Genomic DNA, 20,066 nt, shown 5'->3' on the forward strand with positions numbered 1-20,066 from the left:
AAAGGGGACAGCTACTTTCAGGAGGCTATTCATCATTTGTCAGTATCATTTTCTCCCTTCTACTGGTGAAAAGGAGCTGTGCAATTTATTCAGAAAAAGCCCCCCCTTTTAGCGCCTCTTTCATTTCAGCTTATTTCAACCCATCCTTCTGGAGAACTTTGCAGGGTACAGGAAGGAACTCTAAGCATGCTTAGAGGCAACAGTAAAAATTGGGTAATTGAAAGTGGCAGTTAATTTTTTTTAATTTTATATAACAAACTACAATCCCCCCAAAAGCACAAAATAACAAAATCAATACAACAACAACAGCCACCAACAAACGAAACAAAAAACAACAACACACAAAATATCATACAGTTGAATCATTATTGATTAATATTTGATACATATTCTTGTATATTTTACAATTACAGATCATGAGAGGAATACTTTAATGGCATAGGTGATTTGAGAGAGAGAGAAAAAAAAAAGAAAGATCATTATATTTTTAACTTTAATTCTTCTCCCATAATCTCTGGAACGGCTTAGCTGTATGCTGAATATCTTTCTCATTTGTGTATGAAGTAAAATCATGCCACATTTCATGAAAGTCTAATATATTGACTTTACCTAATATACTCTAATATATTGACTTTAGATTACTCTACGTTGGTGTGTCAATTTTTCCACTATAGCTATTTGCCACAATTCGGAATACCAACAATGTAATGTTATGGATTTTGCCATTTTCCAATGCTTTGCTATTACCTTACGGGCAGCCATTAACATAAACACTATTAGTCCTTTAGATGTCACTGTTTGATTTTGTTCCTCCCAAATTGTTTAACAAAGCCAATACAGATGTAGCATGGATATTTTGATGTATAATAGTTGGCATTTCTGCAAAGTTTTTCTCCCAAAACTGTAACACTACAGGGCATGCCCACCACATATTAATATAGTCACCTTGCTGGTTAAAATTTCTCCAGCATTTCATACTATATGTGTTACTTACTGTTGCTAGAAACCCTGGAGTGATATACCATCTATGTAATAATTTCCGAGAGTTCTCTCTAAGAACCACTGATATAATTTTCCTGGTTTGTGTCTTTCATAATATTTCCCAGGTGTTATGCTCTATTTTTATCCCAATATCCTCTTCCCATATTGTTTTAGTCCATTTGATATATTAGTTTCAATCAAGTGCGAGTATATTTTGGAAATTAATCCTTTGGCCTTGTTCATATGTTCCATTAGCATCTGTTCGAATTTCCCTATTCGTAGTTAAGTAGTGTAATTGGTGAAAAAACATCCAGTTAGTTGGAATTCCTAATTTTTCTCTTAATTCTGTTACTGTAAGGGGAGTTTTGTTTTTATATAAATCTCTCATTCTATATATCCCCTTTTCTTTCCATATAAGGTATTTCTCTGGCTAATCTACTTGTGAAAATTTGGGATGTAACCTAAATGGAAAGTGGCAGTTAATTTGGGCAGGCATTGGTGCCATCTTTCAAGTACTATTGCCATTGTACAGTTACATATACTTTAATTAGGAGCAAAATTTTTATTTTATGTATTATTTATTTACTTTCTTTGCAGGATATGAAACAGTGCAAACAGCATAAAACAACCAATGAACAATGCAATAGTACTAGGATTACAGAATGAGAGAACAAGTAGGGACCTGCAGGGAACTTGTAGGAAGAAGATAGAACTAACCCCCAAAAAGAGAAATCATGATAAATCCTAACATATCTTAACATTGACCTCAATACTAACTCTTCACAATATCTGTTTCCAATATCAATATGCCAATAGAATAAGTTGGCCACTTCTCATCTAATTGGAGCAATCAAGCTGAAAGATTTTACATCAGCATTACTTGGACTCACAGAAGAAGAGGCAGAGGATAACCTAAATAAGAGCAGATTGAAGTGGTAAATACTGTGATGGCAACTGGGTTTCTAGATGTTGTATTTTACTAGAAAATACATTATCGTACTTAACTAGTTACCCCCATAAGTAATGATACAAACTTTGAATTAAAAATTCCTTTTTATTGTAGAAACTTCAGTATAAAAATATAAGGGTAAAACACAAAAAGCACATCAGTTACAAATGGAAGTGACACTGTAGGAAAAACCTAACAGAATATTACAATATTTAAGCAGATCTGTTCAGTAAAAATTACAGTAAAAATACCAAGTTCACATACCTCTGGATGTGCCATGCTGATGGGGAAAATTCTTTAGACAGACAGACAGCATTGCGGCATAGTCTATGCTAAAGAACTCCCAATTACTGAACTATTTCTAACCCCTTATATACCTTTTTTTCATGGAAACCCTTAATCTGTGAATATCTATTACAATCTTCTCACTGAATCTCTTCCCAGATTTAAAACTATCTCATAACAAAATTTATCCTTCGAACCTATCAGCAAGGATTTTTAGCAAGGTTCTCCGAGAGATAGATAGACAGACAGACAGACAGACATACCGACAACAAAATTGTCAATGTTAAACAGATTAATCACAATATGAAGAGAAGGTTACATATGAAATGTGGGAAACAAGGCTACTTAACATAGTATAATGCATTTCCATTACCCCCCATGCTAAATTCAAACAGGCAAAATAATTACGCTGTAATCTCATGTTGATACTTAGCGAAGGTCATTTTGGCAGAATGCCTAACTTCCGTCTAACATCTAGCCTTTAGTGAAACCAAAACATTTAATCACGATGCTTGCCAGTTTCACTTTAATTAACATACTTTGCAATTATTTGATATATTCTTAAGCTATGTATGCCTAGCTCCCACTACAAGATCAAGAGAGAGACTATACGCCTTCTACTACTCTGGAGTTCTGCTGCTACTTTTATACCCCTTTCAGGGTATCTTCCCTCTTGTACCATAAACTGACATAATCCTGGCAAAATCTGTTATAGAACCACTTCCAGTTTGAGAGTCTCTCAGTAAAGACACATGAAACATGGCAAGAATATTTTGCCTGTTTATTTTGACATAAAGGGAAAGCATGCAAATTCCATGTAGATTCCTCTTAATCAGTGTGTATCATGTCACCCCTTTTAAGCTTTACCTTTACCCCTTAAAATACCAGGAATTCAACTCCTGAATGAATTCACATCAACATCCCCAAGGCACACCCCAGAATATTAGGAAATTGCCTAATTACAGTCCCTAAAACCAATCAACCACATCTTGGATCATGTGACATGTCTGGGCATGCTGGATTTTGCACCCGGTCCAGTGTTTGTCAGAAAACAATCCTTCTCAAAAATAAGCTTTAGTAAGAGCTTATGCACACACAACTCCCCAAAAGGGCCCTTTTAGGATCCCTTGACTGATAACATGAAGATTCAACAAATGTATAGAGAATATCTTTACTATAGGCCAGACATCTCTATAGGTAGTGTGACTACATAGCAAGAGGATTTAAAAGTGTGCGGCTGCTGTAAAAAAAGGCAAATTCCATGCTCGCCATAATTAGATGAGGTATAGAGAATAAAACTGCTGATATCATACTGCCCTTGTACAAATCTATGGTGAGACCACACTTGGAATACTGTGTACAGTTCTGGTCACCACACCTAAAAAAGGATATTGCAGAGCTTGAGAAGGTGCAGAAAAGAGCAACTAAAATGATTAGGGGACTAGAGCAACTGTCCTATGGGGAGTGGTTAAGATGCTTAGGGCTGTTTAGCTTGGAAAGAAGGCGGCTGAGGGGAGATATGATAGAGGTCTATAAAAGTATGCATGGTTTGGAGAGAGTGGACTGGGAGAGGTTTTCTCTCCCATAATGCTAGAACGCAGGGTCATCTGCTGAAGCTGGAGGGTGAGAGATTCAAAACAGATAAAAGGAAGTATTTTTTCACACAAAGCATAGTTAAATTGTGGAACTCCCTGCCCCAGGATGCGGTGATGGCTGCCAACTTGGAGGGCTTTAAGAGGGGAGTGGACATATTCATGGAGGAAAGGGGTATTCATGGTTATTAGTTAGAATGGATACTATTCATGCTGCATACCTATTCTCTCTAGTATCAGAGGAGCATGCCTGTTATATTAGGTGCTGTGGAACACAGGCAGGATGGTGCTGCTGCAGTCGTCTTGTTTGTGGCTTCCTAGAGTCACCTGGTTGGCCACTGTGTGAACAGACTGCTGGACTTGATGGACCTTGGTCTGATCCAGCAGGGCATTTCTTGTGTTCTTAAATGCAAAGGGAGAGGATAGTGTGTGACTGTTGACATTCCAGGTTATACTTTAGGAAATTCAGTTAATCCACATAGCCTCATGGACTCATTTGACTATTTATTTTAGTTCCCCAACTCCCCAGCTTGACTTGACTTTTTCACACAACACATAATTAAGTAGTGGAACTTGCTACTGTTTGGTGTGATGATGGCCACTATTACATATGTCTTTAAAAGGGCATTTGGCGAATTCTTGGAGGAGAAGACAGTGAATGGGGTGGGGCCATGGCTCAATCGTGGAGCATCTGCTTTACATGCAGAAGGTCCCAGATTCTGTCCTCAGCACCTCCAACTTAAAGGAATCTAGTAGTGGGTAATGTGAAATACCTTAGTCTGGCACTCTGGAGAGTAGCTACCTTTCAGAGTAGACGTTACGGATCTTGATAGATCAGCAGTTTTACTTAGTATGGGGTGGCTTCATGTGTTTGCAGCTACCCATTAGTAGGGTTGCCAGGTCCCTCTTCGCCACCAGTGGGAGGTTTTTTGGGTGGAGCCTGAGGAGGGTGGGTTGGGGAGGGGAGCGACTTCAATGCCATAGAATCCAATTGCCAAAGCAGCCATTTTCTCCAGGTGAAGTGATCTCTTTCGGCTGGAGATCAGTTGTAATAGCAGGAGAGCTAGTACCTGGAGGTTGACAACCCTACCCATTAGGGCTAATGGGACCTCCATGTTAGAGGCAGTAAGCCTCTGAATACCAGGTGCTGGAAGGGGCAGCAGCAAAAGGAGGATTTGGCCCCCTATGCCCCCCTGTGATCTTCAATGGCATCTGTGCAGTCACTGTGGAAACACAATGCCAGGGAAGATGGGCCTATATGTCTGATCCAGCAGAATTGTTATGATCTTATTGTCTGAACTGCTTTTACAATTGAGGAAGATGAGACAAAGAACAGATCTCTCTTTAGGACCCAGCAGTAGAGTGCAAAGCCATGATAGAGAAAATGAGGCTCACATAGTGACTAATTGCCTAAATGTCATCCTCCCAATCAATCAATCCCATCATGGCTCCTCCTTCCTGACAACCCTTGCCCTGAGCAAAGATTAGCTCTTAGTACAGCCAAGCAGTCAATACTTATATGAAAAGAAGAGGGACTTTGGATCTAGTGGCTGGGTGAAACATGAGTAGCGTGATTCTAGTTTTTGGCTTAATTCGCAAAGAAGCAGACCTATACTATTATGACAAATGTGTTATCCTACAATATTCATTAATGTTGTAATTCATGTAATGTATGAACCCGTTTACTTTACAGCCTGCTCTCACCCGTTGTGATAAATCTAACTTTTCAATTCCAACATAATTTGTCATCACTCTCACAATTCTGTAGGGCTGCTGGAATTGTTTTCGGTCTGAGGACAGAACATGTTTTTGCATAATTTTTTTCCTAAACTGAATTGGGATGAATCGTGCTGTAATTAGCATTTTTCCTAAAAAAAACATTTTGTATTTTTATATAAGGGCCCTTGCAAAATCCATGAGCACAAAAAAGTGAACGAAGATTTACAGAAACAGAAGAAAGTGAGAAAGCTAATGACTTCTGAAACTAATACTTACTAGTTTATAACAGACATGCTAAGCCACAAAACAAAAATGAAGGGTATATATCCACTTGATCAGTGGATGTGGAAACACATACAACAACAATCTGTATTTGATCATACTGGAGAATAGCACACTTGCTGTTGATGTCAGTAATGAACCAAAAGGTCAGTTAGCAACAGCTCAGGACTTGCTTCAAGCCGAGTGTTTCAAAGCATCACTTACAATAATTGATAGCCAGAATATCTTCACTTTGGCTTTTGGAAGAAATATTTTTCTAGGTTGTTATACTCTCTACAGTACGTTACCATGTTCTGTAGCATATGTATGTCTGGTATATGCCAAGGACTAGAAAATGCATAATTATGTTTTGAGTTATCATCTGGATTGGGTTAGACAGAGTACTTTCTTTTGACTCAGTTTTCTGACCTACTGGGTGAGGGTTTCGCTCCCCAGCTTAATTAAACTCCCAATATTGCCCAGTTCTCCTACATACACACCTGTATATTCCGAACAGAAAAACCACTGTGATTGCTAGGTAATTGTAGAATCATTTAAAAACCTTTCCTGGAGAGCAGATTGAAAACAGTTCTAGCAGCCAGAGAATTATTTTGCCCAGTGCAAGAACTAAATCAACTATTTAGTGAAGAAGAGCCACATGTGCCCTGGTGTCATGATTGTATAAAACATGGAATACTTGTGGTTCACCCCTTGTTTGTTTCTGGATTGTTGGATGCATCCTTTGAAGGACCAGCATCAAAGAGAATGCATTGCCTGCTTATTGTGCCTGCACAGTCAGCAGCATCTTTTCAAGAGATGACTGCAAAAACATTAGTAGGGTTTGTGTTAGACACCAAACCCACACAGAAACACTGAAGTGGTGAATCTCAACGCTAAAACTTCAGACTATTTTTCCCCTTTTTACTAAGTGCTTTTTAAAATTGGAAGAAGCGGAGGCAATAGACAAGTGGTCAGCTTGGTGGGTGGGGAGGCTGCTGTGCATGAGCATCTAATTGTGTAAGAAATTATAATTGTGCAAGTGAGACACATCCAGATTCAATGAGATACATCGGTCCCCTCACTCAGTACTGAAAGAAGAATGATGACAAATACAATCAGTTTTTTGCAAGCCAAATTTGTAGAGAAGGTTGTATAATGCACAAATTACTCTTTGAAAATTCATTCCCTCCCCCTTCTCGTACTTTTAGGGTATTGTTTCTTTAAGACGGAAACAAAGGAGTCCGGAAGTGATTTGCACTACTAATCTAGGAGTGTCTTTGAGACTTACCTCTGGGGACAAAGGCAAAATCACATAATGATGTCACATTGCTGATTTCCTGCACCTGTTTGAAGGCTAAATGCCTTCCTCTCCTATTAACAGTTACAGCAATTGTAATTAAGGCAGTTCTGATTTCCACCCTGTGGAGATGTAAATGCACCTGCTAGAGGGGCTTCTATTAGAGCATGCTGAGCTCTTATGCGGTAATAATTAAAAATCCTCAAAGCTGGCACATGGCAAGTATTCCTCTCGTGTGCATTAATGCTGCCTAACACCTAATCTGGGTTTCTCTTTTCCAAATCACTGAGGCCGATGAATCCAGACTTGCTTTAGATGGCTATATTAACCTAAAAAAAAAACAAAGCAGTTCTGGCAGTTCTGAAGGGCATTAGCAGTGCATGACAGGACAGAAGGTGCCATTTTGCCCTCATTCTCCCATATAGGACTTGCTTGAAGAAAAATGCCAAATCTCATTTTCTCTCTCTTAAAAGTTTCAGATGTGAAACAGTTGCCTCAGATACAAAGCTGTCAGGCTGCTCAGTCTTTCATATCTGTGCGCGACCCAAACTAGACTTATAGCAACATATGGCAGCAGTGGCGTATTATCTTGAGTGAGTGAGTGAATGAATGGTTTTATTTGCATTTAGCCATACGCCATTACAAACATACCAAGGATACCACAAATACATAATAAAATATTAGATGAATAACATTCTGGATTAATAATAAATATACATAATAAAACTTTGCTAAATCGATGCATACAAAACAACAAAATAATAGCTAAAAATTGTGGTGGTGTCCCAATCGGCCAATGGGACCTAGCGACCATTAAAATCAACTTGGAGGATCTACTCCCTTAGCAGCCATATTGGCCCTTATATTCTTTGCTGCCAGAGCATACAGGGCAGTCCTATAAGAGACAAACCCACATACAGGGCAGTCCTATAAGAGACAAACCCATTTGTATCTTTTAACACAAATACTAGTTTCTCAGCTCTAGGACAGGTGTTTAGGCCAGAAACCAATCCGGCAAGAAATTTAGCCCTGGGTTCCACATATAGAGGGCATTCAAATAAGTAGTGGTATAAGTCCTCCGGAGCAGATGTTCCACAGATGCAAAAATGTTGGTCTTTTGCATATTATTTTAGACAAGAGAAGTCTAGCATATCTACATGTTCCCTGCTTATTACAATATCAGGCTTGTGTCCCCTGTAGCATAGCTCTCTGGAAATCCTGGCTCTCTGCCTTGGAAGCTTACAGGATAACCTTAGGCCAGTCACACACTGTCAGCCTAACTTGTGTCACACAGTTGTGTGAGGATAAAATGGAGGAGACAACGATGTAAGCTGCTTTGGGTCACTATTAGGAAGAAAGGTGGGATATAAATAAAGTAAATAAAATTAATGTTCTTGTTTATTGTAAACCACATGGAATAATGAGGAAAAGCATTAGAGAAATCTGATGAATCATTTCCAGGCTATTGTGCCCACCCACTTTGCTTCCTCTTCATCTATGTCTCACTACATAGCTGTTTTGCATGTTGGTATGTTTTGATCACTGATGCCTGAAGAAAAGTTTTGTGTTACTCAAAAATGTGCACCTCCAGCATATTGAAAGCAGATCCACTAAAAGAAATTGCCTTGTGCTGTATTTCTTGTTTGAGGAGACCAGTGTCACTTTTAAGAGGGATCCCTTATTGATCCTCATAGTGCTGGCCTCTACAAGTAATGATATTGTGTTAACAGTTGTCCTCATGTCTAATCCATTGCACTTGTTTTGCTGATGTATCAGCTGGTAAAACTGGATAATTGGAGTGAATGTGGCAATTGAATACATTCTCAGAAGCTCAGCTCTGCATATAAAGAGTAATCATATTTTACAAAAGAAGAGTGTTGTGGCACCTTAAAAATGAGCATTTTTTAAAGGTTTTGTTTTGTGTTTTATTTTTTTCCTGATGACGATTCCAGTCCAGGGAAATGAATTGGTTTTATTTATCCAGGGAAATGAATGGGATAAGCTAGTTGTGACTGAATTCAGCAGGGATAAATCACAGGGAACTTTATCTGGACCCCTTATCCGTCACAGTCCTCTTCTTGTTTTGATTAAAAATTTAATATAATCTTCATATCTTTCCTGTTAATTTTATATCCAGAATACATTCCAAATTCTTCAATTTGTTGCATGAAATGTCCGATGGACCACTGAGGGTTAGAGACAGTCAGCATCACATCATCGGCATAGCTTTTCATTTTGAATTCTCCTCCTTCTACATTTAATCCTTTAATTCTTGGGTCTTGTCTTTATCTTATTTGTCAGCACTTCCAGTGCTAATAACGATGACAACAGACAACCTTGTCTCGTGCCTTTATCAATCTGAGAGCCGTCAGTCAATTTACCATTTATTAGAATCTTTGCACTTTGTTTTGAATATATGCTCTGTATCCAGTGTAAAAATCTTGAATCACACGTCATAACTTCTAATTTTCCAATAAAAAAGACCAGGAAATAGTATCAAAAGCTGCTTTTTTTCTGATTTTTCTTGACAAATTCCATAGCATATTGTCTTTCATCTGTCTTTTTGGAATGACTCCTGTTTGATCTGAGTGAATAACTTTATTGATGCATTTTAAAAGTCTTTCCACCATTATGCCTGCAAAAAGTTTGTAGTCCACACTGAGGTGCGAAATTGGCCTATATGATTGCGGTAGAGTAGGATCATTGTTGTCTTTATGAATTAACGTGACATATGCTTCTTGCCAGGATGGTGGCATAGTTTCTTCTTTGGTCATTTCATTCATTACTTTCAGTAGATGCAGTGCTAATTGCTCTTCAAAACATTTGTAATATATTGGTGTTACTCCATCTGTTGGTGTTAATCCATCTGGTCCAGGTGCTTTATCTTGCTTTAAGTTGCTTTAAGTTATGAATTGCCTGGGTTATTTCTTGTATAGTAATAGTATGATTCAGAATAGCTCTTTCTTCTGAAGTGAAGTTTTCTGGTTGGCTTTCTTTAATATTGTCACTGAGTCTCCACCTTCTAGGTCCTTTCTTTCCATAATGCCAAATAATTTCTACTGGATTCTGATCAGCAAAAGTCTTTGGTAAAAATTTAGCATTTTCAAGGTTGACTGACAGTGTTTTGGAGATCCAACACATATGAATTCTTGAATAAGATTGATGTCTGAAAAAAAGGTATAGTCTCTGGTATTTAATTTTTTTATCCTCCAAGTATCTTGCAATTGCAATAAATCCATGTAATTAAATACTTTTTTTGGGAAATTTACCTCCTTTGTGGTTCTTAGATCTGTCCTTCTTTGGGTCTAAAACTCCATTCATGTCTCCAGAAATTATCACCTCTCCCTCTTGGAAGCCTAAAATTGATTGAAAGAGGTTGTCAAAGTATATTTCTCTTGCAGCATTTGGAACATATATTGTAGCAACAGTGCAAATCTTTCCCTGTGGTCCTTTAATTTTCAAAATGATAACTCTTCCTTTATCCTTTAATTCCTCTATTACTTTTAATTGCAAATTGTTTACATAAATTGCGACTCCCTTTCCCCGTCCATTGGCTAGTGAAACAAATACATCACTCTGTGAACCTGAGGGTTCTGTTAAAGCCGAAGCTATTGAAACACAGACCTGTGGGAGTGACAGGAGTGAGAATTGGGTTAGAGAGGGCCCATTCTCAGGTCACAAAGGGAAATTAGTCTCTGAGGTAGAGCTATTCCGGTAGCAGGGAGGTGTGGAGGATTACAGCCACTGAGGTGTGGTAGTCAGAGAGAACTGGAAGAGGGATTTTGCATATTTCCCCAAACTTCTGTGAGTTCTCTGAGGAGAGAAAGGAAAGACTTCTTCGCTCCTGTGAGCTAGGCTGGGGACAGAGAAACGGAATCTCCCACAGGTTGTGTGTTTCAATAGCTTTGGCTTTAACAGAACCCTCAGGTTCACAGAGTACAGTCTGGCTTCTGCTCAGTTTCACTACCAAGCTCAGAATCTATCACAACCTTCTCTGGCTGGTTCCAATCTTAGGACTCCTTTCATAGCCTCCTCTCAGGTTGGTTCCCAAGCTTCCAATCTATCACAGCCTCCTCTCAGGCTGGGTCCCAAGCTTCGACTACTTTCACAGCCATCTCTCAGGCTGGGTCCCAAGCTTCGACTACTTTCACAGCCTCCTCTCAGGCTGGGTCCCAAGCTTCGAATCCTTTCTGTCTCTCTCAGCTCAGAGTGTCAGCTCTCAGGCTCCACCCACTCTTGGTATGTCAGCTCTTGCTTCAGATTAACCCCTTATCCGTCACAAGGATGCTATTAGTGAAATTACAGGATGCATAGTGACGATGAGCCAGTGAGATATTTGGAAATAAAGATAACGGGACTGAATAAAACTCTATTTAAAGATAATTATAAAGCAATGTGGTGAAAAATTGAAAAAAAACTTATTAAGATGGTCGAAATGAAAAATCTCCTGGTTAGGGAGAATATGTTATGTAGATGTTAGATGATAAACAGCATAATTAAGAGATAATCAAATTGATTGAATCAATTATAATCATGTGACTAATTAAACCTATATGTTTTGTATAATGCTTAGAATATTTTGAATAAGATACCTTAAATTAAAGTTAAAATATTTAGAATTTAGTAATATGAATATTTAAAGTATCATATTTCTAAAAACGCATAGGAAGTGGTGTTAAGTTATGCAAAGGTAGACTAAATGAATGTATGAAAGTAACTAATATTTCAGGTTAAAGTATGTATTGCAGCAAATTCAATTAGGTTACTATTATTTGGTATTTGTATGTTATTATTCTGTATTTTTGTTTGTATTACATTTTCTATTCTGTAGTTTCAACTGCCTTTGTATTTCTAACTACAAATATTCATAAGGTCACACATAAAAAGTCATGAGGTCACCTGTGGTCTTGCATGAACTGGAAAAAATTGCAGCTTGCAGTTTCTCAGATCACAAAATTAAAAGGGCCATGCTAATATTATTTAGCTGTTTCCTAGATTGTATTGCATTTGCCATTGCAACTAGAGCACTTGTAGAGGCAATGGCCAATTTGATTCTTGAGATCCATTCTGAAATGCAGCTTTTCAGGACCAGCAAACCAATACATTTTACATACAATTGTAGGCCTTTTAAAACTTTGTGCTAGAAGTTTAGAAGCCACTCAACACATTTGGCTATGTTGCAAGGGCAATACATGGAAGAATCTAAAGGCCATAGCTGTGACAAAGCCCACTGCCAGGTTAGTAACTGGTGTTTTCTTGCTCTTTTTTTCCAGAGGGTTTGGCAGTTGGTGTTGGATTTGGTGCTGTTGGGAAATCAGCATCTGCAACCTTTGAAAGTGCCAGGTAAGCTTGCAATGTGATTTTTGTGTTTTATTACCTTGCTTGCATGCACAAAAGATCCCTTCCTGGCTGTTTTGAAAGCTAAGGCAAATGATAGATTAAATGTCATGGGAAATAAATGCAGGGGTCACTAAGATCCGAAGGGGGTGGGGCAGATACCGCACTAAAGCCTCAGAGGAAATCTGAAAGTTTCATTGAGAACTGAGCTCTCTTTAACCAGTAGCTACAGAAGGAAGAAGGCAGCATCTAGCTGGAATTACATCTAGCTGTGCAGATATTATTATTGACCCTTTGTGTGACTTTTTTCTGACCAAATACTATGTTATATGTTATTTAACACAAAGTTTGTATTTTCTGTTTAACCCCCCCCCACACACACACACACTTTTCAGATAGCAAAAATTAAGGTATATGGGTTAAGGTAGCATAGGGTGGTTTTCTGTTAAGCATTGTCACCCCTGCAGCCCTGATGTGAGCAGAACTTCGTCTGCCCTCAATCAGGGCCCGTGTTCACTTATCCCTGTTAAGATCTTGGAGAAAGCAAAGCAGTGACACTACCAACTTACATCGCAGGCAGTGTTTTAAATTGATGATGCAAAGTGATGCCGACAAGTTAGCCTGCTATAACAACATCCTGCATTGCTATTCCATATCAGATGACACCCATAGCAGGAACCAACATTTGGGATTGGGTGTTCAAATGTGATGCTGCATCAGACAGGCAAACAATTTCCCAGTCCAAATTCTCACCATGGTATAAACAGTTTAAAAGGGATCATGTCAGAGCTTCATACCTGGTCAGTATCCCCTTTCATAACCTCAGAATAGCTTTTACCTCCCTCCGGTTTCAAACCATGCCAACGGCTTGGATAGCTGGACGTTACTCCCGAACACCATGGGCCTCTTGCCTATGTATTTGTGGAGCCGCTCCAGAGGACCTAACTCATTACACCTTATTCTGTCCTCTTTACAAAGAGCCCAGACTTAAATTCCTTGGAGCGATTCTAAAGGGCCTAAATCTTTCTCCAGATTCAGAGAAGCTGCTCTTTCTCCTGATGTTACCTAAAAGAGTGTCACTCTTTGCTTTAGCAGCTAAGAAAGTCCGAGCTAAAGCTGTTTCTAATCAGGGAATGTAACATATGTAAATACTAGTTTCTTGTGGGTCACACTGTTTTAAAGTTATTTTAATGTTATTTTATGATATTTTATGTTATTTTAATGTTTTTTATGGTGGATTGTGATGGTCTTTGGCCGCAGACAATAAACTTTATCACTATTATTTTAAGCATTGGGTATATTTGCAATTTTGCATGCAGAAAACTAAGAGTGCAATCCTGAAGGGGGGGTAGATCCATGGTGTCGGGGAGCAGCAGAGCTGTGCTGCCTCCTCAGAGGCTTGCAGCTTGCTGCTGAGCCAAAAAAAGCATTACAAAAAGTAAAATAGAGAAAAAAGGAGGAAATACCCCATTGAAAACAGCGAGGCTGCACTACCAAAAAAGGTGGCGCAGCCCCGCCAGTGCTCAAGGGGGTGTTCCTGGGGTGAAAGGGCTGTGGAAGCTGCCTAAAGGCATCTCCATCCTGGGAACACCTCCCCACACACACCAGCTCAGGCTTTCCCTTCTGGGAAAGTCCTCCGGGTGTGGCTGTGCTGGTGGCGGGGGGCAGCGGTGCCTGGACGCCACTGTGTTTGCCCCCGTACCAGCGTAGGTGCCACATTAAGCATGGGGTCACACCAGCTCCAAAGGAGTTCCCTTCCCTTCAGGAATGGGCTGTCTGGCATTTATAACTTTCAAATTCCATAAATATTTCCAGTATTGCAATTTTATACGCTAAGCAAGTTACAATATGGTTTATTTTCTATTGTTAAAGCAGTAAAATTGGTTTAGGTTTGATTGGACAGCAGGTATTGTCTATATGTCAATTTCCCCAAAAATTTCATTTTTTTCGGGGGAAAATACCTGGAAAAAACCTGTGCCCCCCCCCCCCAGTTTAAAAATTTCCAGAAATTATACATCTCTAGTGGGAAGGCAGGATAGGAAAAGGTGCCATTGAAGCCCCCCTGGGAATTTTTAATCTAAATAAATACAATTTATTGCTGCTTAATAGAGGTTATGATATTTATCTATGCAAACGTTTGGTAAAATTCCTGTGTTAGCCCACTGAAACCAGGTTTCTTATTTTTCTTTAAACCACCTATTGCATTCATTATCTCTTGAAGGATACTCAAGAAGTTGCTTATCAAGGTTATTTATTTTTTGGAGTTCAGTGTTTGCCAGAAAGGAGCTAGGCTCCTGTGATGAATCAAGAGCTTTAAAATATTCCACAAATTCATTGATTATAGGTTCAGAATGAGTTGATCTATTTTCCTCTTGGTTTTGGATAAACTCCTATCTTGTATGGGGTTATACCCTCAAAAAGCCAGGTTCGGCGCTTGGGATTGCTGCTTGTCACAGTGGTCACTTTAGAAAATCAGGTGACTGCAGGGGCTGAGAGTACTTTTGCTCAGCTTCAGCTGGAACGTCAGCTGCATCTTGTCCTCGATCAGTCAGATCTAGCCACAGTGATCCATGCCTTAGTTACATCTAGCCTGGACTGTTGCAATACACTCTACTTGGAGCTACCCTTGAAGAGCTCTCAGAAGCAGCAGCTAGTGCAGAATGCTGTTGCTAGGCTGCTAGTTCGGTGCCAACTGTCAGGCATGTGACCCTGACACTACAGCAATTAAACTGGCTACCGATCCACTCCCAAGCCCAATGCAAGAAGTTGGTTTTGGCTTTTAAAGCTCTACATGGCTGGGACTGGGTTGTCTGAATTGCCATTTCCTTCCATATGTTCCTGCCTGGGAATTAAGTTCTCAGGGAGGGGCCTTCCTGACTGTTCCACCAGTCAAAGATGCTCATCTGGTAGGCACACAAGAGAAGGCCTTTTCACTTGCAGTCCCACGACTAAGGAACAACCTTCCCAGGGCTGGACTGCTGACAGCCACCATGGGCTCCTAGACAAAGATTCCATTTAGGCCCTCCATATGACCCTGGTCGAAACCAAATATCGCAACAAAGCAAATCAGTTGGCTGGCTGTTACCATGCATCTGTGATTTTAAAATCCAAATGTGCACCTGTCTATGCATTTGTGGCAGGCATAACTCATCAGAGAATAAAACTAGGAATCTCAAAATTAGATGATCGTAGGTCCAGAAATGAAAGGAATCAGAATATCCTGGCCCAGGTTATCTCCCTCCCATGCTATTTGCAATGGAAGATAAGCTAAATTCTAATTTATATTCCTCACCACTAGGGCAGATTAAAATTCTGTTATCATAAATGTGAAGGTGTGTGGGGGAGTGTCCTTTTACTACTTTGATAGGTTATGGAGAAGTATTAACTCCCCCCCCTTCTGTTCATATTATTAACAAAGTTTTGCCGCTGTAATACTATTAAATACATTCTAGGTTGCCAATCAGAATAGATGAGAAGGAGTTGAGACCAAGCCTGAAAATTTGGGGGGGGGGGGGTTAGAAGTGGGGATAGAGGAATGGTAGCTCATGAAAGGAAGAGAACAAACGAAGGAAGTGAAAAGTGAGGGATAGAGTTAAAGAAATGAAGGGAAAGACAACAAAGTGTTTTAAAATATTTATTTTGCTACCACACACTAACAGGGCTGCCCCTTTGCAAGATCTGCCTGTGCAGGAGCTGGGTGGAACTAAAGGAAGATGGAAACCATAGATTGCTGGAGTAATGACTTTGTTAGGAGGCTTCATCCTGGCGAGGACTATAGCTTGTCTTTGCTCTTCTTGCCTTGCTTCAGTGCTGGCTTGGCTGATGGGTTTAGCAGGATCTGAGAAGCAAGGGTTTCCCACAGCTTCTGACAAAGAGAGCTTTGACTTTCAAAACCTTATACCCTGAAAATCTTGTTGGTCTCTAAGGTGCTGTGTGTGTGTGTGTGTGTGTGTGTGTGTTAAGTGTCGTCAAGTCACTTCCGAGTCATGGCGACCCTATGAATGAAAGTCGTCCAAAATGTCCTATCTTTGACAGCCGTGCTCAGATCTTGCAAATTGAGGGCTGTGGCTTCTAAGGTGCTACTGTACTGGAATCTAATTGTTCCTTGGGCCTCGACCTTCTATTAAATATTGCAGAAAGGCCCCACCAGCAGAGTCAGAGCAACTCCTCTTTACTGTGCTCTGCCTTCCTTATGGCCCTAGTGGCTGAAGAGCAAAACTGTATTATTTTCTCTGTTTTTTTAAGTAAATGCATCCCGTGACTACAACCTGACTACAACCTTCAAGGGTCCTCCAGTTGACTTGGGCCCCTGGAATTTGACTTGCGCCTGGCCATCTCACTCTCCATCTTCAGGAGATGGCTGAAGTCATTTTTATTCAGGACTGCTTTTGACTAATTTAGTTTTTATTTATTTGCAGTTCTAATTCCCTTCCCAGTAACATCAGGGCCCTGCAGGACCTTAAGGTTTTATTATATTATATTGTTACTGCTAAATTGTTGTTACCTGTCCTGAGCCCGGAGGACAGGCTTTAAATATAAAATAACAACAACAACAGATTAGGATTTTTCCTTTTGGGGATGAACTCCACGGTAGTAGGGGCATGGTCAGCATAAATATTCACCTTGGTTTTTGTTTGGTGGACGTGTTTGGATAATAGTGATGAAATCAAGACAGACCTATACGCCAATATGAGTTGTGAGCCATGGAATAATGTATATAATCTCTGTCCGTATAATTACAGATTCTCCAGATATCTACTAATTTAAAGATCTTCAAAGCTTTACTAAATGTATAAGAGATAGTGGGGATATTTGATTTCTTAACAGATCTGTCTACTGCATTATTCATAGCACTGTTGAAATTTCTGGCAAGAATTTCGCCAGTGGCAAAAAATATAAGATCCTCTTGCAGTGCTTAAAAAAAAAGGCCTTTTGGTTATGGTTAAGTGCTCTCTATAGCTGTAGATCAGTTGTAATTCTGGAAGAACTCCAGGCCTCACCTTGAAGTTATTATTACTTCCTGCTTGGCAAATGAATTCAGCAAAGAGAATATTGTGACACTGGTCTAGACTCTAGATCTAGGGATGCCAGCCTCCCTATCTAGATGTGAAGCAACACAACGATTGCTGGGAGTCACTCAGTACCACCTTCACTATTTATCTGTGTTAGCCTCAATGATGCTACCAAACATTAACTAAGGGGAACACTGGAGTAGTGGGTAATGGATGGAAGTACCATTGCTGCTAATTATCTTTCTTCCCTCAAATGGCATGATCCCATCCTTGGGAAACAAGTATTCTTGATGTGGCTCTTTTTAGCAGGCTGTGACTGCTGGGTATAAATGTGTCCATCAATAATTAATACTCTGTATTTAAAGGCACTTTCTTGACCCTCTATCACTTGGCAGGCATACTGAGTTGAAACAATCAATGAGATAAGTTGTACAGACCCAACGGCACTGTAGAAATGTAAATTCAGCCCTGACCATATCTTTTCTTGAAGATAATTTGTCCCTGCCCTCCTGTAAGGGGAGCATCGAAATCCTCCAGTGCTGGTCTTTTACAACCAAATCTCTGACATTCAGGACTGATCATTTCAATACTTTTTGAACACAGTGCAGGAAACAATATTCTCAAACACAACAAAGGTAAATTTTAAAGTTTTTTCATTGTTCAGAGTTGGAATGAAATAGCTTGTTTGGCATCAGCATTGAGTCTAATACAGTCTTGTTTACAATATTTTGTTGCAAGTGAAATGTCTTTTTTTTTCCTTACTGAAAAGCTGAAAACTCCCCATTTTGCTGTTTAACGTTTCGCTTGGGATTAGGGATAGAGGCTGCAAATAATATTTTGATTGGAACTAGTGTTTGATCAGCAAAATATTTATAGCTGTATCAAAAAAATAGGCAACACTCCAGTTTTTTGTTTGTTTGTTTTGATAAACACTTTATGATTTCAGGGGTGATCTGTGTTCCCATGTGCAGTATCTAGGGTTGCCACCTCTGGGTTGGGAAATTCCTGGAGATTTGGGGCAGAGTTTGGAGAGGGGAGGGAGCTCAGTGTGGATGTGATACCACAGAGACCATTCTTCAAAGCAGCCATTTCTCCAGGAGAACTATCTCAGTAGTCTGAACAGAGTTGTAATTCCAGGAAAGCTACACAAACACACACTCACAGAGATTGGCAACCCTAGATCCTATACATACAGAAGTGCAGTTATCAACTCTGGTTGGAGGGGGAAACATGTTTGGATTTGAGTAGGCTGTAGGCATGTGGCAATGACATGTATATGATTCTGCATGGGTAAGTGGGGGGATATGATTGTGCATGGCATTGGGAATGCAAGATGTGGGAATGCAAGATGCTGCAATTATTTGTTGGTGAGGTATTCTTCTTATGTTCCAGGACTTGGTTCTTGTACTATTTTGAAAAATATATTCTTTGTTCAGGACGTAGCAAAGGGATAAAATCTGCTATGTGCAGGGGAGCAGAATTATTCATTTTCCGGTTATAGTTTGCTAACAGTGGAGATGGAGTCAGTGCTTCATTTCTAAAGGGAGAGGTGCTGGGACTTGGCTGTGTTTGGAAGATATATTACAGCTCTAAAATTGATTAATTCTAAGTGCATGTTGGGATGGGAAGACTGTAAGTACTCGCTGGTGAAGGAAAGGGACTTTGCTCAGAGACACTATTATCTCACTGTTATTTCTCTTTAAAAAATCCATTGCCATAGATTCCATGAGTGATTGTTGGGCCTTAGTCTTTCTCAGCTGTAAAATATGGCCAATGTTCTCTAAATGATATAACCACAGTATGTGTGTGAGTGTGTGTGTGTATATATATATATATATATATTTAGTTATCTGGAATCTCTGCCTGCGTTTACTTCTGGTTACTTCTTTGTGTTTGTATCACATTTGAGCCTGGACTGTGTTGGCTCCAACTCTTGCTGCAGTCTACCAGCCTGCACCCCTAGTCCCTCTGACACACATACATGAGGATCCCCATTTCCCTGTGTGAAATATTGGAAGCTATTATTTTCTTGTGTGAGATCATGGTGAAATTTGGGTGGATTTCAGACGCTGAAGCACTTTTCAAAAGGCTAAAAAGTCAAGAATTTTATGTCACCCATGTTCCCTCTCATAACTTTTTACTGAGTGTGCAGAGACAGTAAACATTTATGGCAAGACTCTTGTAGACCAGTCCCTCCAGCACCAGAAATGTATTAATCCCCCACTTCCTGATAATATGTGTTTGTGTCATATGTCCTCTTTTCATTGGAACTGCGGTCCAGTGAGTTTCATGCCTTTACACATAAGGCTGTTTTCCTTCCATTTCCTCTTATGTTGCGAGGTTTCGTTCCTTTTTGTAGCCCTTTATTATTTCTTCTCTATGTGCTTGTCCCTCTGTCTTGAATGTCTGGGTTTACAGATATAGTACTAGTAAGTACATGAGCTAGGGTTGCCAACCTCCAGGTAGCGGCAGAAGATCTCCTGCTGTTACAACTGATCTCCAGCCGATAGAGATCAGTTCACCTGGAGGAAATGGCCGCTTTGGCAATTGGACTCAATGGCATTGAAGTCCCTCCCCTCTTCAAACCCCACCCTCCTCAGGCTCCGCCCCAAAAACCTCCCGCTGGTGGCGAT

The 20,066-nt window shown here is 39.8% G+C and overlaps 1 protein-coding gene across 1 annotated transcript in view; it reads left to right on the plus strand.

Moving 5' to 3' along the window:
* The window catches only part of SLC39A11 (solute carrier family 39 member 11), a 437,903-nt gene that overhangs the window by 315,570 nt on the left and 102,267 nt on the right, over nucleotides 1-20,066 (plus strand). The window contains exon 6 of the mRNA XM_056863058.1: nucleotides 12,358-12,427. Within this exon, the coding sequence (XP_056719036.1) occupies nucleotides 12,358-12,427 (70 nt within the window). The remainder of the gene's footprint in view (nucleotides 1-12,357; nucleotides 12,428-20,066) is intronic.

The sequence above is a fragment of the Euleptes europaea genome, chromosome 1 (genome assembly GCF_029931775.1).
Source record: "Euleptes europaea isolate rEulEur1 chromosome 1, rEulEur1.hap1, whole genome shotgun sequence".
NCBI lineage: Eukaryota > Metazoa > Chordata > Lepidosauria > Squamata > Sphaerodactylidae > Euleptes > Euleptes europaea.